Source organism: Daphnia pulex, chromosome 7 (genome assembly GCF_021134715.1).
Source record: "Daphnia pulex isolate KAP4 chromosome 7, ASM2113471v1".
Lineage (NCBI taxonomy): Eukaryota > Metazoa > Arthropoda > Branchiopoda > Diplostraca > Daphniidae > Daphnia > Daphnia pulex.
The window spans coordinates 10710062-10732083 of NC_060023.1; the positions used below are offsets into that span (position 1 = coordinate 10710062).

The following is a 22022-nucleotide window of genomic DNA, read 5'->3' on the forward strand; positions in this document are numbered from 1 at the left end:
GGGAGAAGTCGAGAAGCAAAAGCGAACATAAAACAAAACCAAAATGGACTCCATGAATGGCGTCCATCCGTCAGAGGCGGTAGCACCAACTGTCAAACTCTGCCGAGGAGTCAAATTCCGATGGCTCACCAGGGACTTGAAACGTAGCGGCATGAAGGATCAATAGAATTGAAAGTAGCACACATTCTTATCCACCAAGAACTCTTAAAAAGTTTTCTTCTTCTTCTTCATCTCATCTTTGAAAAAAAAAAAAAAAATTCCGGCAACGAAACGCCCCAAGAATCACCGGATGAAGGGATGGGGAGGGTGAGAGTCGGGTAGGGGAATGTTAGAAACTGTTTTTATTTTCTTCTTCTTCTTCATCTTCTATCCGTAATCTTTTTTTTCCCGCCCTCATTTCGTTATGAACGGATCATTCCTCCGCTCTTGGGGATTGAACGCAGGCGGGCGAAATGGTCCAGGCAGTGAGCGCAACTGCAGTCGGGATTGCGAGCCGGTCCGACGTGACGGCCGAATTTTTTCAGCGTCCAATTAGAGGGTGCCGCACTAATGGGGGATCTGACGGGACTGGTCGGTTGCTGGATGCGCCACTGCCAAGGCATTTCGAATTGGGTGGGAACTGCCAGTTGGTCGACTGGAACGTCGGTCGAACTGTTGCTATCCGTCACGATGCTACTGCCCATGACGCTGCTGCAGTAGCTGGGACTGGGACTCGAAATGTGAACTGATTCCGGGCGCGGTGATTGACTGGAAGCGCTAAATTCCCGAGAAGCAGATGGATGACTTTTGTCTAGAACGGGACATCGCTGAGAATTGCATCTGGAAACCTTGTCCGAGCTGCCGCCGCTGCCGGAATGGCCCAGCATCTTGAATTTCTCCCGCAAATCGTAGGCTGCAGGGCCCAGCAAAGTGTTGTCAGGTGACGAAGGCGGCCGGGTAGGCATGGCCCTGGAAGCGAATCGAGCGGATTCTTCGCATTGCTCCGCAGATTTGGCCGCACGCCACTGCTGCTTCCGCTGCTCCAGCATCTTGCGCTTTCGTTCCTTCTCCGGCGATCGCCAAGTTTTGTCCGATTCTTTCGCGTCCAGGTAGGAATCTTCGCTGAATCGCGTGTCGGAGGATTCTGGCTCGGAATCGGCCAGCAGGGAAACGACCGACGAATCCGTCAACGTCAAATTGCGGAAGAGCTCGTCATCCAGCAGGTCCGAGCTGGCGTCCGTCGTCTTGGACGACACGCGTTTGCGCTCAACGGCCTCGGCCAGCTCTTTGGTGCTGATCCGGTAGCTCAGCACCGGTTTCAGACCCGGAGCGCATCCCTTTGTCGCGGTCAAGCCATTGGGCAGACTCGTCTTCTTGCGAATGTGGCGGACTCTGGTGCCAGGCTGGTCAGCCCTCAAGACCGTCTGCCCAGTCGAAGTATTCGATTCGTTCGATTCGTCGCTTTCCTCCAGACAAGTTTCCGTTTCCGACTCGGAGGCCGTGCAGTAAACGTCAATGTGGACCGTTCGCGGCCTCTCGCGTCCTTTTCCTTTCTTTCCGTCTTTCCTTCTTTTCACCTGGAGTCAAATGATAAAAATTCAATTAGATTAGCTATCCACCAATGAATTCCATTATAAACGGATGTTACCTTGTCCACTGGAGTTGAAGAGGTGACGGGAGAGGCGGGCAGGGGCGAGAGAACGGGACAGGGAGACTGAACTGGAGGCGGCACTGAGAGCGGAGGCATTTTGGTGTGGCTGTTCCATGTTTCGCCTTCCGAGCAACGTCTGAAATGATGCGGATAAAGCGGATAACTTCCAGCCTCCTGAGCCGTCTGGTTCGATTCGACAGGATTCTCCTGATTGGTCTGCAGTGTGATGCTGCAAGTGCTCCTGCACCTCCGCTCGTACGGCTGCGTCGCTCTGCGGCCGCTGTCTCCGCTGACGGAACTGGACGATCCGGCCGGATGGGAAAAGGTCAGAGTGGCCGCCATGACCGGCGCCGGAGTCTCGCCACTGCCATAACCCGACGACGAATTCTTGCGATGGCTGCACCGAAAGGCGTTGGCATCCGCATCCATCGGTGGCGGATGGTAGGCACGAGCCGTGGAAGCCGAGCGTCGATTGGGCGTCGGCGACAAATCCGGGACGCTGTTACTCCACGAATATTCAAAGCGAATGCCATTGGCTTGGACATTGCCGTTACTGGTCGACTGGACCATCTGCCCCAGTCTGGGCAGAGTCATGTAAGCGTTGATGGACACGCTGCAATGACGATCCGTCATTGTGCTAACGTCGCCGGACTAACTGGCAGCCCAACTCTTCATCAACTCAATCAAAACGGGAGGAAAAGAAAAAAATCCCAGCAGAGCTGATCCCTCCCGTATTTGCCCAGGGCGCACAGAGAGAAGGACACACGGTTGCAAGAAGTGAGGAAGACGGAGCGGCGGACGAGACGACACTGGAAGCGATCAAACTCGCAACTGGAAGGAGGAGGAAAAAGAACGCGCAGGGGAACGGAGGAGCCCGAGCCGAGTTGATGGGAGAGAGTCGACGGAACGAAAGTTTAATTTTAGTCATCGAGATGGCGGGGGTGCATTGGCCGGCTAGGCGATGGAGCAAAGGACGGGAGGAGGGAGGTAGGAGGAGAAGGAGAATAAGGAAGGAAGGAGAGAGAAAAAAAAGACTCATCTTTTTTTGTGTGTGTGTGTCTGTTTTGTTTTGGCCGCGTGCAAAAGAAAAACAGAAATCCGAGCCGGCCATTCCATTCCATCCTTCCGGGAGAAATAAGAAACAAGACGGAGAGAGGGGGGGAGGAGGAATGGAAGAGGAGTGCTGCGTTTAAGTCAGAAGTGGGGAGCCTTGACTCTTTCGAAGCCTTTCAACAACAACAGCGGGCCAAAGTCCCCTCTTAAGCCGGGCACTGCGTGTCCGTCCGTTTCTTGTGGGTGGTGAGTGCCGAAAGAGCCGAGACAACCAAAACACGGGGAGGGCGACGACGCGGGCACGCAGAGAGAGAGAAAAATTGTAACAACATTGTAAGGTTTTATCATTGCGAGACGGAGCAGAACGGACAAACAAGAAGAGAAAAAACGGACGGACGGGCGGGCGGGCGGGAGGGAGGAACAGGAGAGAAATGAGAGGAAAAAGGAAGGAAGCAAAAGGAAAATGGGAGGGGACCACGGGTCGGGTCTTAACGACAACGACTGGGGAGAGAAGGATTATTTTTAGTTGGCCGGGCCAAAACGTCGTGGTGCGTCACATTCGATTCAAATGACTCGACCGGTCCCGCACGATTTTCTCTCTCTTTTTTGTAATGATTATCGTCATCATCATTATCATTTGGATGGGTCGTGTGGGTGGAGTGGGCGGCGGGAGGATTGCGACTGGCTACTGGCGAAAATCAAACGGACGTGAACTGAAAACCGCAGCCGCAGCTGTCGCCCAATCAATTCAATGATCGGCCGGTGGGTCTCCAATGGATCTCAACGCAAAGCGACAGTTGTTGTTTCTGCGCCCCGATTCCTCGCCCTCAAATTCCGGCAAATCGCATTTCTATTGTTTTTACGGTAGGGCGACGGGGGAGGGAGTTGGAGAGAGTTCACGTCTCTCCCACGGATCGAATTAAAAATTGGCAAAACAACAGAAGAAATTAAAGACATATTTCTTTGACGGCCACAGATTTTTACCTCTTGTAAAGCTTTCTTATCGGTGGAGCGGGCCGACTGGAGCAGCCGGATGACGTTTTTAGCTCCTTCCACGACAGCTGATTCAATCCGCAAATGGTGGCGCAGCTCCTCGATCCGGACCTCCAGCGGCGTCATCAGCCCAAAGTCACAATTGCGGTCTGAACGACAATAACAAAAAAACCAAGAAAACTGTGAATTAGAGAACGACAAAAAAAAACCCAGAAACACACACGAAATGGCTCACAAGTCAAACTTTGATTACGATCGAGAGGAAACAAAAAGCTTTGCAGTGTCAATTATCTCTTTCTCTCGCTTCAAAAGAGGAGGAGTAGACGAAGAAGAAGAAAAAACAAGAATTATTAGAAAATAAGTGAAGAGAAACTTTTTTCTTTCTCTCTCTCTCCCAACTCCCGACACTCGTGACCGGACCCGGCCCTTCCTAGCTGGAATAGTGACTCACACGCCGCTTTCAAAACAGGTTTGTCTCGGTCGCCAACAGGTAGCTCCACCATGCACAAAACTCTCTTTTCTATTTGATGATTATTATTATTAGCAGCAGTTGGTGTGTGTGTACTAGTCGTAGTAGTAGTAGCAGTTTTTTGAGTGGGTATTTTTAATTCCCCCCTCTTCTTTTTATTTTTTTATTTTTTTGAAACTTGTCCAGTAAAATAGAAGTAGCAGCTCAATTTGACCTCCACTTTCTCTCCTTTCGAGTTTTGACTCGGTTGCAATTGACTCCATAAATCATTTGGCTTATGGCCTCCACCAATTTTCGCACACGGCGCGCCGCCGCCGGATGATAACATTCATTTCTCTCTCGTTTATTGTGCGCGCTCATGTTGCCTGTAAAAATGGTGAATGCGTGTGGGGGGGAAACAAAAAAAAACAAAAACAAGAAAAGATTTGAATTTTCATATTTCTACCTCCTCTGGCTCTGGATCCATCACCCGAGCCTTTGCCGTCCATTTCTTCCGACTGGACCTGCTTGACTTTCATGATGCGCATTTTGATGTACTCGATTTTGGCCTTCGAATCGGCCAGCATTTGCTGAGCTTCGGCCAGGAGCTTCTTGTCTCGGGTCGGTCCGTTGCAGTACTGCTGGATCATATTCTCGGCGCCTTGCTTCACTTTCTGCTCAATATTCAGCTGCTTCTCCAGAGATGAGATCCGCTGTTCAGATAGGGAGCCTTCGTCCGGCCGAGGAACAGCCACATCGCCCGGCGACATCGGCGTCTCTGTAATAATAAAAAATGAATGAGAAAATTCATCAAAAAAGAAATGAATGAGGAAAATCAAAAATCACAATCTTGATTTCGTTTCCAAACCCAAAAAGCAATCAAAAAGGAAAAAGAATGTTCCATGAATGACAGGGAGCCCCTATAGACTATGGGGGGAACAACAGATTCTGCGGTTAGCCGACTATTACTGCCCATACATGGTCTGGCAGGCCAAAAAAAAAAATACGATAAAAAAAAGTCCACACACACACACACAGCCTCAAAACAAAACAAAAACTCGTTTTTTTCTCTTTTCTTCTTCTCGATATTTCACGATTTGATTTGTTCCCAAATAGTCCCTTTCGCTTGTCTTCGCCAACAAACCAAAAAAATCAAATTTAAATGGTCGATGGAACAAAAAGGAATGAGTACTTTGGGAGGAGTTCCAAATTCTTTTTTTGTTTTTTTTTGACCGAAAAAACAAAATTTTAGATACACAGCAAAATGCAGAGGCATTGAAAAGAAAAAAAGAGAGAACCCAACCCACATTGGCGGGCAGCAGCAGCAGCAGCGATGGCCAGTGTGTCTGAAAAGAGCCTTTTTTGCCCCCTTCTTTCCGAAGGTAATACAAACAGCATTTCACTAGTTGCATTAAACATTAAGCAGCTCTCCTAGAAGGTTTTTGTGTGTATTAGAGAACGTGGAGGAGTGCAGATGGACGGGAAAGAAAAAAAAAGAGAATCTTTCTCTTTCTGTTGGCGCGCCCATATCCCACCGAGAGAAAGTTTATCTGTTCTTTTCTTGATTTCTAAAGAAGAAGTTGCAGACGCATTTGAAAATGTTCGATCGAGAGACTCTCAACCGGCTGCACAATCAAGACCCTCCTCGACTGAGCGTTGGCTGGCGTATAAATTATCATCTTCCCATCATCTAGCAGGTGTCAAAACCGTGAGAAAACGGTTGTAGCAATAGACACACACACACACACGCTCGTCGTACACAATCTAAAGAGACACAAAATGTTTTCAAAGACCGAGAAAAGATATTAAAGAGAGAGCTGGGCCGTTTCGACGTGCTGCAGGCCGAGTCGGCAGGAAAGAGGGGGCCCCCGGTCGCGGGCTGGAAGTTCAATGATGGCGGTTCTTTTTTCCCCCCGTCACACTCACGTCGCCCAATATCAAATTCACGCAGAGTCTCATCGTTCATCTCGAAGTTTACAGGACTAGGAGTTATAATAACTCGACTTGGTCTATTCTTCGCCCCTGTCTTTTCTCTTTTGACATCATTCTTGACGATTGGGCGCCGTTTGTGTGTGCGGGCGACTCTTGGGAGAGCGTCGACACGGACACAAACGCACTCCAGACAATAACAACAACTAAACAACTTTTTCATTTACTACCCCAGAAAGAAAAAAAGAAAAAAAGGAAAAGGAAAGGAGTTATTTTTATTCGATTTCACGTGCGATTTGTGTTTCTCTCTTTCTCTCTCTCTCTCTCTCTCCAGTATTGAAAGGCAAACACAATTTGTTCCAAAAACCAAAGATTCATGACGTGTGAAACGACAGAATGGCCAGTCTGCCAAAAAAAAAAAGGAAACCAATGAACGCAAATAATGATAACAATAAAAAAACAAATGAATTTCGGGGGTTCACACTATGGTTTTTTTTTTTTTTTTGAAACCCCAAAACAAAAAATAAAAATTGGAAAATAAATAACACAACAATCCCTATTAAAAAAAAACGAGGTTTTTAATTTCCTTTTGGGGTTTCGGAATTTCCTTCATTTTTTTTTCTTATTCAGTAGCCGCATCTAGGGAAAATATTGAAAATTCCTTTTTTTTTCTTTCAATGAAACTAACGATGCGTCGTCCTCTATCAGAAAAAAAAAAAGAAATAAATAAAAATAGAAATAGCAGGTGGGAAGAAATGAGAAGTAGGAGGGTATAGAGAGGAGACACCTGAGGGCCGTTTTGAATTCCCGGCACCCTCCCGCCGAGATACACGGGAACCCCAAAAGGAAAAAGAAATAAGAAAAAATAGGCAACAGTCTTGTATCTCCAATGAGGTGTTGTTCTACTTCACAAACGTGGTGAAACACCTTCCTCCCTCTCTCTCACCCGCCTAGTCTTTTTTCAACTTTCCGGACGCACAATTCCCATACCGCCGCCGCCACCACTTTTCTTTTATATATATTTTATAATATATATCTAATGACCATCACATGTTGGAACAAAAAAAAAAAACTTTTTTCTTTCCTACCACATCTCTTTCCCAAATTCTTTCTGTGTAATGTGTGCACAAAGGGAAGAAAGAAAAGAATACAACATTTTCGATTGCTAACGATAACTTCCGTGTCATTGGGCGGAGACCGAGTTCAACTCATCCAGCGGAAGCCAAATCACATTCGGCCAGTGTTACCTGTTGTTATTACATTTTTTTTTTATTCCAGTGGGGGAATTCCAGCAGCAGTCGAGCTAAATAAGTGTGCGCATTTTACGATCATCATTCTTTTTTTTTCTCTGTCTGTTAGAAAAATGCCCAACAGCACAATCATCGCGCCCCGTGAGAGTTAAGTTCAATCATCAAACAACACCCAGTCACAGTTCGACTAACGTCGCGCTTCCTCGGCCTGGTTAATCTCAATATTTTCCACTCGCCATTTTTGGTGTTTCCCCCTTTTATTTTTCTCTTACTAAACAATAAAACAAAACAAAACCAAAAAAATCCAACGGAACGCCAAGACTCTCCCAGAGGGGGGGAGGAGGGCTCTCTTTTGGTCCGTTGATAACGATCGCGATTACACACGCAAATAAATAAAAACCCGTAAGAAAAAATAAAATAAAAAAATAAAGCAAAGAATTAAGACTGGCGCAGCCTTTTTTCGCTTTGAACGGTAAGCCAGAAGAGTTACAGCTTCTCGCCCGAACGAGCGACAAGGTGTAGCGGAGGAAACGGGACAGTCGAATCACGGACTGAATAGATTAGGTCTACATTCACAGCTTTCTTCCAGAGTGAAACAACCAGAGTAATAATCAAAATCTAGAAGGAAGCAGAAACAGAAGAAGAAGAAGAAGAAAAAGAGAGATTCTGGCAATCTAGAAAAAGAGACTGACCCCACCCAATCGTGAAGAGAGACGGCAACAACAAAAACACATTACGCAAATCACCCACCCAAAGAGTTTCTGTCTGTCTCTCTCTCGTTCTCCCGAAACTCGAAGAAATTGAGACATTGAGGTCGCCGTGTCTCGAAAGATCAACTTTTTTTTGGTGTATGTGTGTGTGTGATTTCCAGTCAGCCGTGAGAATCCAAACAGGTGATTTCGTCAAACATTTTTGTTTTGTTTTTCGTTGATACGCAAAAAAAAGAAAGAACATCAAAACACAAATAAATAAAGAATCACGTTTTTGTTGTGTTGTTGTTGTTGTCTTGTTTTCTTTTCATTACGCTACTGACTCGACTTCTCACTCCCCTTTTATCATGCGGTCGAAAATAGTTTCGACATTTTGAGGCCGTCGAGAGAGGTCTGAGTTTCAACTGATATTCACGTTCGGGTTTTTGCGAGCGGGAAAGAAAATTCCACACGTTTTCGTCGTGTCAGTGCAATATAAACCTCTCAAATCAACGACGGCTTGACGTCTGTCTTTGGTATGCACAGCAAACCACAGCCACCGTCGGCCAAACCCAGGTGAACCAAACTTTCACCTACCCCGCGCGCCACCGATGGTTTAACACTATCTTTTCTTTTTTTCCTCCTCCGCCAAGGAGCAAAAATGATAATAATAATTCCGGAGATGAAGAAGAAGTCAAAGAAATATTACATTTCTTTCCTGAAAAAAAAAAAGGTCGGCGATAACTAAAATATGGCCGCGGGAGTCACGCCGGTACTACATGTCGTTTCGAAAACGGGCAGCAGCAGCAGCAAACAACAACAACACAACGACGACAACCCAACAAAAGAGGAGAGAGGAAAAAAAAATCCCGCTAAAAGATTTCTTGACGTCTATAACCTTCTCCCAAAGCCAACTGGTGCCGCCAACGTGAAATCAACGGGAGTTTTTTTTAGTCTTTTTTTCTTCTTCTTCCATTTAAAAAAAAAACGTTGGATGAGATGCTGATGTTGAACTGCTGTTGCTCCTTCTGCTGCTGCTGCTGCCGCCGCTTTTTTTTCGCAGCTGCTTTCTCCCATTTCACAAACATCTTTCACATCCGACAACAAATTTATTTATTTCTTCTTTTTCTTCGAGTTTATTCTCCTTTCCTTAAAAAACAAAAAACAAAAAAACAATCGACGACCGACCTCTTTCTTAACTTGCGTTTCATTTTGCGGGACACCCTAAATTCCTAGAAATTCAGGCACCTGTTCCCAATAATCTTCCGGACAGAAAGAACCGGGCCAGTCACGGCTGTTTTTTTTTTTTGTTGTGTTTTTCTAACCCAAACACACACACGTTAGACTCGGGTTACAAATGGAGGAGGGTTGAGGGCTGAACCCCCCCAAAAAAAGAAACTTTCTGCTCTGTCGTGCCACCACCCTCCTCTGCTGCTGCGAAAATCGGAGGGTTCCCCTCGACGAGAAAAAGAAAATACCAGAAGGTTTTGTCGATACTACCAAGTGAGCGAGAGCCATTAACCGGTCAACAACCGTGAAATTGACTCAATAAAAAAAAAAAGAAATGTGAAAGAAAAAAAAGATGAAAAGGGAAAGAAACGGGAAACGATTCCAAAGGAGAGAAGAAGAAGAAAAAAAACGAACACGCAAAACGATCAAGGAAAAACTGTTGGCCGTGCGGTTTGGAACGTCATCGACGTCATCATCATCATCATCGATTCCTTCGCGTTTTTTTTTCTTCTTCAGCGTCTGTTTTGTTTCCCTTTCAACGGATAAAAACCGTAACCGAGAGGGAGGAATGTTCTCTTCCTCGTTCGAGTTGGCAACACAAGTCCAGAGACGTTGGTTTCAGGCAATAAAAAAAAAAGGAAAGAAAAATATAAACGAAGAAGAGGACCTTGCCTCCCATCATCCGCGGGGGCTGTTAAAGCCAAAGGAGAAGACATTGTGTTGCCAACACACACACAAAACAGGTGCTGAGACAAAACACACACACGCAGGAGATTGCGGTAAATTTGGTTCAATCTCAAAACGGGGCAAATTTGCAAGAGATGATTACCGTATCCGTTGCTGGATCCGAGACTGGACGGCTGGCTGCTGAGAGTCGACGAGTGATGGACGCTTCCACCTCCTCCTCCTCCGCCACCACCTCCTCCGCCCGTGTTGCCGTTGCCGCCGCTGCCGACGCTGAGGCTGTTGGACACGGACGACGACTGCTGGCTGTGGTAGACGGGCGGCGACATGGGCGCTGGTGGCGTGTTCATGTTCATCAGCATCATGGTGCCACCCTGGCCGCAACTGCCCTGGCCTTGCGTCAGTAGGATCTGAGAGTCCAGTTCCTGCAGCTCCGCCTTGGTACACGCACAATTTAATAGCGGTTAACGATCGAAAATCATTGTCATTACATTTTTTCATTTCTTTTCTTTTCTTTTCTCTCCTCAAAGTCTTTGACTTTCATCCGAGGTAGTCGCTCTCCTTCGTTCTCCCCAGTCACACACACAAACAACCGAAAATAATAACAACGAGGACCGCCTAATAGTCTCCTCCGACAAAAAAAGGCCCGGCCCCCAATTATTATCATTTTTTTTTTACCTGCAATTCCTGCAACTTGTTGTTGGCTTTCTTGACCATTGCCGTCACGTCTGCGAGCGATCGTTTGTCCGTGGCCACTTTCTTGAAATTCTCGGCCCCCTCTGGATCCGTCGTCGGAATCAAACAAAATAATCAACATGAGAAACAACAAACATCTCTTTACACGGAGGGGAAAAAGTGGAAACACAATGAGACGGCTAATGGTTAATAAGTGACCATTGTTAACTACTACTACTACTGCAACAACAAATGGGAAACAATCTTTTCAGTAAAAAAGTGAAAAAGTTTAAAAAGTAAAAGAAAGAACGTGAAAGGGAACCTTTGATTTTGAGCTCTTTGCGAATCTCACGGCGGATCTGCTCTCGCAAGTCTTCCAGCTGTTGGCCGAGCGAAGCGTCCGACACGTCCGTCTGAAGTCCATATTTACTGCTCAACTCCAGCAGGGCCGGATAACGGATGTAATCGCCCTATTCGTACAAAAGAGAGAGAGAGAGACAAACGGTAAAGGGTAATGTTTCAATGATCAAGACATAATAGTATATACATCATCATGCACAACAACAACAACTACTACAACAACCGAGTCGACGACATCCAAATAAGAAAACGGTTTTTTTTAGTTGCATTATCATCCCACCATCAGGCATCTCCCCCCCCCCCCCACACACTAAAAACGTCTTGCACAACAACCCAAAAAGTCAAGAGATTATCGGTGAAACTCGATGGCCGCACCTAAACTCGTGGCAAGACGTCGTTAACAGCAGACAAACAACAAAATTTTGTATTTTTTTTTTAGTTATTTTATAGATTTTTTTTCGACTCAATATTTTCTTTTTTTTTTATCTGTTTTCTTCTATTTCACGAAGTTGGCATCGGCTGTCTATTGTTGGAAAAGCAATCAGACTCGCACAGCCGGGCGCCCTACAAGCAAGAGAACGGGCCAAAAAAAGTCATCGCCGCCGCAACTCGAACCTTGTTTTTTTTTTCTTCTTCTTCTTCCTCCACTTGTTGTTGTTCTCCCCGTGTCGTTACGTTCGTTTCTTTTATTCTTTTCTTGCCGTTTCTCACAGTGTCGAGTAACAGGTTAGAATTTCTTTTGTTTTTCTTTCCATCTTTTTTGTTGTTGTTTCGCTCTCTCGGGAAGAAGAAGAAGAGAAACAATTCACTTGAATGAATGAACAATCGCATCGAGTCGACGGAGGTGTGAAAGGTGAGACCGCCGTTACGGAACAATACCGGGCCCGGCTCCGTCGAGGAGCTGCGGAGTCATCCGTTATAAGGGGACCCCCTTCCCGACAAGGAGAAATGAGAAAACACAAGAGAGAACTTGCTGCTCCAGCGGCCCAGGACGGGAAAACGACACCACCGACCTCTGATCGAAGATTTGACAAAAGATTTGAGGCGATAAGACAGTGAGACTGCAACCCAAACCCCTCCGTCAAGCGCGTCTAATTTTGTATTGATGTCGCTGTTTTTTTTTCTAATTTTTTGCGGGGGCCCCGACACAATTTTGACAATAACGGCGCCATGGCAACTAGCGTACAATTGAACATTATTATTATCAGCCGTCGTCATCAGTCGATCGGATCAACTGGTTCTGCTCTTAGTTGACACTCTCTTCTTTCTTTCTTTTCTCTCCGTCGACTGGATAACCCCTCCCCTGCATTGTTGTTATTGTCGATGTAGTACACCACCCGCTACCGGAAACGACCGGGCGCCCTCTAACGACCCATCGCTTAATGAATCAGCCATCCGGCCGTAAAAAAAAAATGAACAAGACAAGCAAATCAAATAAATGACAAGCGGCCAACAACAACAAAAAAAGAAGAAGAAAAAGAAAAGACATTTCCGTCAAGCTTTTTGATCAGAATAAAAAGAATTCCGGCAAATCAATCGGCCGTGTTGGCTAGTGAAGCCATACGGATCGAGACAGACTAGGGGGGTCCCCTAGCGACTGACCCCCAGTACGACCGGATCGATCGAGCTTCTGCTCCTATTCGGCCAGTCATTTACCGAGTTTCCCCCCACACATCGAATCAACAACCAAACAAGACAGACAGACAAACACACTAGGAAATCAACACATTTACAAGTTGGCTCTGGCTCCAGTTCACTGCTACCTTGAGGGCCATTCTCTTGTCGACCATTAGCGATTGGCTGAGATGACGGACGACGCGATTGAGCGCCGCAATGGACGAGACGTAATCCATAATCCGTTCTCATCCACATCCACACACACACACAAATAAAACACACAAGACACACTCTGAGAGTTCACCGACGAGGGAGTTGGACGGCGGGTGAAAAGAGTAAAGGCAATCCGTGTTGGATTTCTTCAACGACTCACGCAAACAATCGATTCGGGTGTACTTTCAGTCAGTCCCGTCTGAGAGGGGGTGGGGCGATATCTTTGATCTACTTTTAAAGAGCTTGTTCTTCTCCTTTTCCTCAAATGGACTTATCGGAATGTCACGAAATTGTCCAAAACGACACACGACGACAGCCTGGGCTGAGATGAGCGCGCGCGCACGATTCCAACGGGAGGCGCTCGGGAAATGAGCGGCCGACTGTCCGATCGTCGAGTCGGATCGGAACTGGACTCGGTCGGCTCTGGGAATTTTGTCGACGCAGTGCGACGTTCGTTCGTTCGTTCGTTCCCTTTTGCTGCGTTATCGATACATAAAACCAACCAACCAACCGCCACCGACCCACACAGAGACCACCACCCACCACCCACCACCCCCACCTTACCCTGCCGCTCTCCGCCGTCGCTCCTATCGCTACCTGAATCCACCTCAACCGTGAACTACCGGACCGGGTAATAGCAACCGACGCCTTCCCTCGTTCTTCTTCTACCCCATTCTCCTATACACCTTGTCTCATTTCCGATTTTCTCCTCACCACCCAACAGCACCCACCCACCCGAATTTATTTTCTCCCACTGGCCACCACTTCACCACATTGTCGTGGGAATTCTGCCGTCCTCTTTTTAACTAAATACAAATGGAATGGCAATCAAGAACACAGCCGCCCCCCTTATTCGTACACAGTTCCTCGGTCACAATTGCACAGGTGACTATTGTGTGACAAATGAGAGAAAATGGAGAAAAAGAATAAAAAGAAAAAAAGAAGGAAGGCGACGGTGTCGGTGACGTGTGCCCGTCATAACCGACACACACGCCACAGAGTACTACTACTAGTAGTAAATAGTGGAAGTAGCCTTGTAGTAGACGTTGTTGTTGTTGTATGTTAGACTCTATATAGACTTTCTATCCTCCTGGGCAACAACAGCAGCAGCAGCAAAACTTCCCACCGCCAGATGATAATTACACAAGAGAAGGAGAGAGACCCCCACCTGCAAGTAGAAAGAAGGCGACTGTGTGGCCTGGAGAGATAGCCAAAAAGACGAGAGAGAAAAAAAAAGGAACAAAATAATAATAAAACTAGCACCACACATCATCAGACAGCAGAAGAAGAAGAAGAAGAAGAAAAGAGGGAAAAAGGTCTTGGCCCCAGTCAGCCAATTCAGCACGGCTCGTAACCATGGCAATACCCGCGGCAGCACGAACGCTTGAATCACGCGACGACCAAAACGAAAGAGCAGAAAACATCGGGCACGCGAATATCTTTTTTTTTTCTTCTCTCTTTCTCTGTATGGAAGAAAAAAAAAATTTGTTTTTCCTCCTCCTACCCAGTCACTCCCTCAGCTCCATAACTTTGAGTTAGGAGAGAAGAAAAGGGCTAACTTTCAATTGTTGTTGGGCACCATTGAAATCGATTTCAATCTCCACCAGCCCCCCAAAAGGACCAGCTGGACACGAGAAAGAAGGAAGAATAAGATGATAATGATGATGATGAAGAAGGGAAAGTTGCGGTAAAAAAAACAGAAAAAGGAAAATCAAATAGAATAGGAAGAAAAAAATACGTAGACAGAATTCCTCCTTAAGAATAATGACGCAGCGCCACGGCGGCGCACATACAACTGGCAATAGGCCGGGCACACGCCCGCCTTAATTGAGAGGTAAGAAAACAGCACACGGCAGAGAGTAGTGAGGAAGGAGCTCTGAGAAAGTCGTCGCTTCTTTCTTTCTTTCTTGTTTTTTTGCGTCCCAGACAAGTCAACTAAGTCAAAAGAGATGATGATACCGCCGAAAGAAAAGTTGTTCAAAAAGCCCGTGCAAAATAACTTGCAAGCAACGACGTCACACAAGAGGCCAAGAAGAAGAAAACAAAAGAAGGGAAAAACATAGGCGCAGCACACATACGCAACCAGTACCAAGTCAAGGCAATAAACATGGAAGAAAACAAACCAACAATTTTTGTTTCTTTTTTGGTTTTTGGAGTTTTTCCAAACCGGAGTCGCGCGCAGAGGGACCGTTTATGCATTTCTCTTTCTATCCATACAATTCTCCATCGTCTCTTTTTGCGCAGAGAGAAGAAGAAGAAGAAAAACCCTTCACGAGTCTTGTGTGTGTGTGTGTGTTCACTTGGGGGTCGTGCTTAGAGGAATAAGAAGAAAAAGGTCGCTCGCACGCTTCTATTTCATCTTCTTCCTTTTAGCGTGGAGGCCCCCAACCGAGGCAAAAGGGTCAGGCGAAGAATTTCAATAGTTCAGAAACTCTTTTTTTCTTCTCTCCTTCACGAGAGAGAAACAAGAAAGAAAACCAAACAAAAAAATGAAGTAGTAGTTTGCCTCGGTGAGGGATGCGTATCATCATCCTCATATGATTCTACCGTTAACAAGTTCCCGGCTTGACAACAATACCAGACATAATACACACACACACACACACATAGAAGAGAGCGAACGACGACGACGACGTCGCTGGCCTCTAACGGCACTTAAGGCCCCTTGCATCAACGTGAGCGAGAACACACACACACACGTAATGTATAACATCCCTTTTCGCTTGAAAAATGGCAAGCGGATTACCGTGGGGCTTCGTGTCCCCCCCTGCGCACTTTTTTTTCTCTTAACAACTCGCACTGCCATTTTTCTTTTTCTTTTTTCAAATTTAGTAAAGGGGCGTCAGTGACCAAGTAATTAAATTTGGCAGACCCACCTCTATCCCCCCCCCCCGAACGTGTCCTTTTCGCCCGTCAACTGCGATGCTTCACTCGACTCTTTAATCTTTTGCAGACGAGTTAAATGCAAGTCGCTATCAAACCTGGTTCGCAACTGGATCTCTCTCTTTCCTTCTCTCACACGTTCAATTAATTTAAATAACAAGACGACAGCTTGTCAAAGTCTTTTTCCTGACAAACTTCCAAGTTAACTTGATTTGTTGCTCATCAGAGATCCGGTCGAATCGAATTTCCCCCCACACAAAATCGAACAAACATTTCAAACTTGATTCGACTGGATCGAATTCCTAAAATTTTCTCTTCTCGATAAAAACGTGGGAAACAAATTTCTTCCGAGCTAATAAGCAAAGGCTTAGAAATTTGAAAAAAATGAAACTAGGTAGACCCACCAGATCCCTAATCACTTTGTCAACTGTTAATTCTCTTTTCCTGACTCACAAACGAAAAATGTTCACGTGCTTAAACTGGAATCAAATTTTGGTTTACCTAGATTAAGCGAAATCATCTATTTTTTTTTACCCCACTGATAAACATACGGAACTCGATTTTTACTGAAATTTTCCTTTTAGGAGATGAGAAAACGTGGGACTGGCTATACGGCTACAAAATATTTAAAAAAAGGCCAAAAATCCTTTTACATTATAGGACAGCAAAGGGGCTACGCGAGCAGGAAACGCAACGACTTTAGCTTTTTGGATGACCCACCGACAGACGGGTTTCGATCGTTAAATCCATTCAGGTAAATGAGAGAAAGAACCTGGGAAAGAGGAGAAAAAAAAATAGGAGAAGAAGAAGAAGAAGATCGAAGAAGAAAACGATGATGACCTCGAGTGACTGCGAGTCGAATCTCGGCCGGCTAACAAGCCTCAATTCAAAACTTCCTCGTATCAAAGATATTTTTCTCCTTTTAATTTTTATAATCTAATGAATGGAGACTTGATACAAAAGACGTTAACATTCTACCGTGTTTTCTTCTGCTTGTTCTTTTTTTTCTTCTTCTCGTCCTAAAAGAAATCGCGATTGGTCACGGTTGCAAGGCAACAGCCTTTAAATTGTTGGTAATGGAACCCCCCCTCTTTAAAAAAAAAAACAAAAAAACAAAAACAAAAAAATAAAATGATAAAGCGAAAACAAGAAGCTCTTCGGACTGTCAACAAAAAACTATAACACTGCCGGCCATTGTTTCCTTTTTTCTTCCCCCCGAGATTTCACCAGTCGTGTCCTATCTGCGGTTAAAGACGATATCGCGAATTTCTCTAACTCATTGGCAATATTGCCCAGAGAAACTCGGGGCCCAGACAAACAAAATGGCACTCACGCATTGAAAAAAAAAGAGAAATTTCGGTGTTGTTGTTGTTTCTCAGAGATGGATCGGCCGCAACCGACGCAAATGTTTGCCCAAGCAAATCCGTTAAAACAAACATCTAACCGGGCCAGAGAAAATAAACAAACAGAGAAACAAACAAACGTCTACCACAAACATGAGGGATCCCATCTTGGAGAATTTGTTGTCGTGATCGCCAGTATGATGGTGGAATGCGTGATAAGATGACGGATGGTTGTAGAAATTGTCAATATCCGCCCAGTCGCTTTCATCGTCATCGTTCAACAGGCCGATGGAACCCGGACAGAAAAACATGATGGTGCTGATGGTTTGTTATTTCTCTGACTGCTTCAATTGAGCTCAAAATCAACACTTTATCCAGAAGCACGAAATCCTCACCGCATCCGTTGGCAGAGTAGATCACGAGACGAGGCCATTCCGTCTGATGGCTCACAAAAAAACAACAACCCAAAAACGCAGCTCTAGGATTCGCAAGTGTTTGTTGTTTGTGTGTTCACGAAACAAAAAAAAATATTTGGGGTTCGATGATGCAAAACAGAAATGCAAAAAAAAGTCCTAGTGGCCCGGCAGCAGCAACTTGCCGGCTCGGAAGCTGGCGGCCAACTGGGGAGGTTCCACTTCACCTGGGACGGGCGATGATGATGATGCACACCAGCTGGAGTTTGGCATCGGATACCGCTCTTAAGACGCCGGTGCATATATTTCTCTCTCTCTCTCTCTCTGCTATCTCCCCGCCTTAAACACCTGAAGCCAAAAGGCTTTTTTCCAACAATCCTTCATCTTACGACGACTGGCTTTTTCTTTCGCTTTCTAGGTCAGCACCTTTCTCTCTCTCTTGAATCCCAACCAAAAAGTACCTCCTCTTCTTCCTCTTTGGCCAGTGATTTGTACCCAATGAGCCGTAACAAAACGTTACACTCCTCTTCGTGTACTTTACTGTCGGTTTCGTACCTCCACCTCTTTTCTCATCTTCACGGGAGTCATTAGAAAGTTGGCCGTTCAAAGTATTCCAGACGAGAATGTACAGGCTCTGATTCAATATCGGAATGGCGTGAGGAAAGGTTCTGCGAAAACAACTGGGGCAGCAACGAGAAACGAAAATCCCCAAGACAATTTGGAGACTAACTGCTGCCAGTGTTGTTCTTGTCTTAGTGGCTTCGGCGAAAGATCCCTTGAAAGACGAAATAGGAGGAAAAAGAATATACTCCCACTTCCAGTTTCCTCCTCTCACTTACTCATACTGGGCAGCCTCGTAAACGGAGCCAACGGTTGGAAATAGATGGGATTTCAAGGACACGTCATTCATGAACTGCCACGAGCCGGAAAGAGATATACCTCCTCCTCCTACTCATCTCACCGGTGAAATATCGTCGGTGGGACACTACTCCCTGGTGCACAGAATGTTTTCAGGCTGATGGGAAAAAAGGATGAGAGAAAAAAAAGGAACACACTACAGCGTCTGGCAGATTCTAAATGTTCTTCAAGTGGCCTGTGTTCACAAAAAGTGGGGCAGAGCAAAGTATTTGGACGGGCAAGACTTTCAAAAACTCATGATTGGCAATTTCAAAGCAGCAAGTCTGCACTGATGAGAAGTTTGGTAATGGGTTCAACTCCCTACAACCAGTGCTCTCCACCTCTCCCATCAAAAGCTACGGCACAATCAATGTCATGGCACACAGCCCCCATGAATACATGTATTCATGAGCTAACAGTCGAAGGCTTTAGCTGTGAATCAATGCCAGTCAATACGCAATGAGATAAGTATGGACTAGACTTCAATCTACATGACCAGTTCAACAATGTCAAAAAAGTGTCAATTAAGGTAATGCAAGTGGATGGTCCATTTACCATTGTTTGTTGCTCGGGTTCCAGCTGTCTTGAAAAAGTGTTGGAGTTCTGTCAAGCTGGGTAATGCACTGGAGTTCAGTCACTTATGCTGTCAATACAAGTTCCAATTATTCTGTCTCTAACTTGCACTAGAATCACGTTAAACAGAGGGCATCATCCTTCGCACAACATATCCGCCATCTTTTCACTCGGCATACGCCACTATACACACACATACACACTGCACGCAAACAACAGGTTACAGCTGGACAAGTTAGTCTAGACCCCAATATCTCGAAAATAATGCACGAATTTGATTCAATCAAAGGCGTTGTAATGAGATGCAATACGGTCGAGGCACGGTTTTTAATAAATATATATATGGAGATTGAAAGAAAAGGCACAATAAACTAAAGCCGTTTCCCCCAAAGAAATACCTAGCCTAGAGAACGTTGCCAGATGAGTAAAAAATGTTTTTTTTTTCTTGCACGCAAACTAGAAAACTTTTGACAGCTCGTAGATTAGTTTATTTACTTTTTTGTAAAATATAGGTTGATTCTAGATGGATAGAATAGATTTTCATCTAAGATGAAATTTTATTTGGTTTTCGATGCGAGATTTTGAGAGTTTGTGAATCAGTCATTTCACCCCCGATGTAAAGCCCTAAGGCAGTGTATCTAGGAATCCTAATTTGGAGTGGAGATTTCGTTTAGATTCTTTCCGAAAAGTCTGGGTACGTTCAGAAAAAAACGATAGACTTGCTGACCAGTGCCGATTACTTGTGCTGGGCAGCAAAATCTGCTCCATGCAAACCTGGAACCCTTAATTTTTAAAACATCTCTTTTTAATGCTCTGACGTTCCAAAAGGTACCTGCTGTCTAGTGTACATTGGTATTCTATAGATTAATTTTTTTTTTACATTCCATATGTTGAATTTTGTGATGTAGATAAGGATTTTCTTATTAGCTTCTCTATCCCTTACACACCCTTATCATCTTGCCTCTGTTGAACATGATTGCTGTTTAGTTTGCTATCATTGCTGGGTATCTCATTTCAAACATGCCTTTGTCTTTAATAGGTGATGCAAAATATCATGTCTACTTCAGTAGCAGAGATCTGTGAAAACACCAAACTTGCACGTGAAGCAGCACTTCTAGGTAACTACGAAACTGCAGGTGTTTACTACCAGGGAGTTGTGCAGCAAATTCACCGCCTTTTGCCTACCATCAATGATCCTACTAACAAGGGAAGATGGCAGAGTGTAAGAAAAGAACAGATACATTCAAAGAGACATAACTGAAGGGTTTTGACTTTTTCAGGCCCAACAACAACTTGCTTATGAATTTGAACAACTCAGGAGTATCCAAGGCACTCTAAACTCATTCAAATCTGACAATCACACTGATCGTCCAATTGGACCTGCAAGAAACATTCCATATGAAGAGTCAAATCATGATCCAGATGTGTGGGGATCTCCTCAGCCAAGAGACCCTGATGTTTGGCCTTCTCCTACTCCGGTGGAGCATAGGTATTTCATTTACCAATTCGTATTCTTGATCGTTTGCTTAATATATTTATTCATGTAGGCCACCACCACCGGTTCGGCCTCGGCCGCCCAACAAAAAATCCGACCCATCTGCTCCCAAACCACCTCCAAGTCGTGGGGGAAAGCCACCATCCGGAGCCACTGCGGCGGGAGGCAAGAAGCCTCTTGAATCTCGTTTCTCCAGAGCCAGAGACAAAGATGACAAAGCAAGTGGCTCCAGCAAATCTGCACCAGCCAAAGGAAAGGAGACCAAATCAGAGGAAAATAAAGACGAGAAACTTGTAGAAGAAGAGAATCAAGAACGGAGATTCGATGGATCTGGCTATGACAAAGACTTGGTTGACATGCTGGGTAAGTTGAAGCTTGTTTGCCTATCGACAATTTGTGACCGATTTAATGAAATTGCTGTTGATTGTTAGAGAGAGACATTGTACAAAAGGACCCGAATGTCCACTGGGCCGATATCGCTGACTTAGCTGAGGCTAAGCGTCTTCTTGAAGAAGCAGTCGTTTTGCCAATGTGGATGCCCGAATTTTTCAAGGTGATTTCACATACTTTCCCTGTTTGGGTGGTTAGGACATTTTAAGTCAACCAATGCTTCTTACAGGGTATACGACGGCCCTGGAAAGGTGTTTTAATGGTCGGCCCTCCAGGTACTGGAAAAACAATGTTAGCGAAAGCTGTCGCCACCGAGTGTGGAACCACTTTCTTCAATGTATCTTCGTCCACTTTGACTTCAAAGTATCGTGGAGAATCGGAGAAACTTGTACGTCTGCTCTTTGAAATGGCACGATTCTATGCTCCCAGCACGATTTTTGTCGACGAGATTGATTCAATGTGCTCGAGACGTGGCTCAGAATCAGAACACGAAGCATCACGTCGTGTCAAGTCGGAACTTTTAGTCCAGATGGATGGCATTAGTTCACAAAGCGAGGACCCAAGTAAAGTGGTGATGGTTTTGGCTGCCACCAACTTTCCATGGGATATTGACGAAGCTCTGCGAAGGCGACTTGAAAAACGAATTTACATACCACTCCCTACACGTAATACGCAAATTGCATCGTATAAAATTACGTACATCACAATATTGCATGTTCGTTTTTTACCTGTATCTAGGGGAAGGAAGGTTGGCACTGCTGCATATCAATCTTCGCGAAGTCAAAGTTGCAGAGGACGGTGTAGATCTGGATGCTATATCTGAATTGCTGGATGGGTACTCCGGTGCTGACATCACCAACGTTTGCAGGTAAAAATAACGTTTTGGCTAACCCTGAGAGTGAAAAAATAATTTTTTCTTTGGCGATTCCACAGAGATGCTTCGATGATGTCCATGAGAAGAAGAATTGCTGGTCTTCGACCAGATCAGATTCGTCAACTCGCCAAAGAAGAACTCGACCTTCCCGTAACCATGGAAGACTTTATGGCGGCAGTCGAGAAGTGCAACAAAAGTGTTTCTGCTGACGATTTAGAGAAATACGATAGATGGATGCGTGAATTTGGGTCGTCTTAAGGTTTACTATATTTACGCTAGAAAGGCTTACGTACTATTGTAATCGTGCACTGTCTCAAATTTGGGAAATTGTAACAACTTTCGAAATTAATATTTTGCTTAATATAATATTTGCTTTTAAGTTG

The 22022-nt window shown here is 45.1% G+C and overlaps 3 protein-coding genes across 11 annotated transcripts in view; 1 reads left to right on the plus strand and 2 right to left on the minus strand.

Annotated features, from left to right (window-relative positions):
* The window catches only part of LOC124198860 (serine/threonine-protein kinase N2-like), a 29395-nt gene extending 10094 nt beyond the window's left edge, over nt 1–19301 (minus strand). Inside the window, exons 1-6 of one of the 8 annotated variants that reach the window (XM_046594920.1) lie at nt 18863–19301; nt 10904–11051; nt 10585–10685; nt 10052–10343; nt 4591–4902; nt 3668–3825 (exon numbers count right to left, since the gene is read on the minus strand). In XM_046594920.1, coding sequence (XP_046450876.1) covers nt 3668–3825; nt 4591–4902; nt 10052–10343; nt 10585–10685; nt 10904–11051; nt 18863–18865 — 1014 coding nt within the window. In that variant the 5' untranslated portion in view covers nt 18866–19301. Of the gene's footprint in view, nt 1–3667; nt 3826–4590; nt 4903–10051; nt 10344–10584; nt 10686–10903; nt 11052–12674; nt 13214–17143; nt 18807–18862 lie in introns of those variants that run through there. The other 7 variants (XM_046594924.1, XM_046594916.1, XM_046594921.1 and 4 more) reach the window with 7 other exon arrangements.
* On the minus strand, nt 246–3661 carry LOC124198865 (nucleolar and coiled-body phosphoprotein 1-like). The gene is made up of 2 exons (XM_046594928.1): nt 1628–3661; nt 246–1556 (listed from the first exon to the last, which is right to left on the minus strand). Exons 1-2 carry the CDS (start codon nt 2261–2263, stop codon nt 402–404), a joined length of 1791 nt encoding a protein of 596 aa, XP_046450884.1. The 5' UTR covers nt 2264–3661; the 3' UTR covers nt 246–401.
* Nucleotides 19302–19307: 6 nt separating the features above from the next.
* Nucleotides 19308–22018, plus strand: LOC124198866 (katanin p60 ATPase-containing subunit A-like 1). 2 transcript variants are annotated; one of them, XM_046594930.1, is made up of 8 exons: nt 19308–19708; nt 19920–20102; nt 20161–20369; nt 20428–20738; nt 20807–20928; nt 20995–21430; nt 21504–21633; nt 21699–22018. In XM_046594930.1, the coding sequence occupies exons 2-8, from the start codon at nt 19923–19925 to the stop codon at nt 21895–21897; spliced, it is 1587 nt and encodes a 528-aa protein (XP_046450886.1). In that variant the 5' UTR covers nt 19308–19708; nt 19920–19922; the 3' UTR covers nt 21898–22018. The 2 variants fall into 2 exon arrangements, with proteins under 2 accessions (XP_046450886.1, XP_046450885.1); XM_046594929.1 differs by having other exon boundaries at nt 19346–19574.
* Nucleotides 22019–22022: the final 4 nt, after the last annotated feature.

Coding starts and splice junctions, on each gene's coding strand:
- LOC124198865 (XM_046594928.1), bottom strand. CDS start 2,263: ATGACGGATCGTCATTGCAGCGTGTCCATCAACGCTTACATGACTCTG. Junction 1,557..1,627: donor CTTCAACTCCAGTGGACAAG/GTAACATCCGTT, acceptor ATTTGACTCCAG/GTGAAAAGAAGGAAAGACGG.
- LOC124198866 (XM_046594930.1), top strand. CDS start 19,923: ATGCAAAATATCATGTCTACTTCAGTAGCAGAGATCTGTGAAAACACC. Junction 20,103..20,160: donor ACAAGGGAAGATGGCAGAGT/GTAAGAAAAGAA, acceptor TGACTTTTTCAG/GCCCAACAACAACTTGCTTA. Junction 21,634..21,698: donor GACATCACCAACGTTTGCAG/GTAAAAATAACG, acceptor GCGATTCCACAG/AGATGCTTCGATGATGTCCA.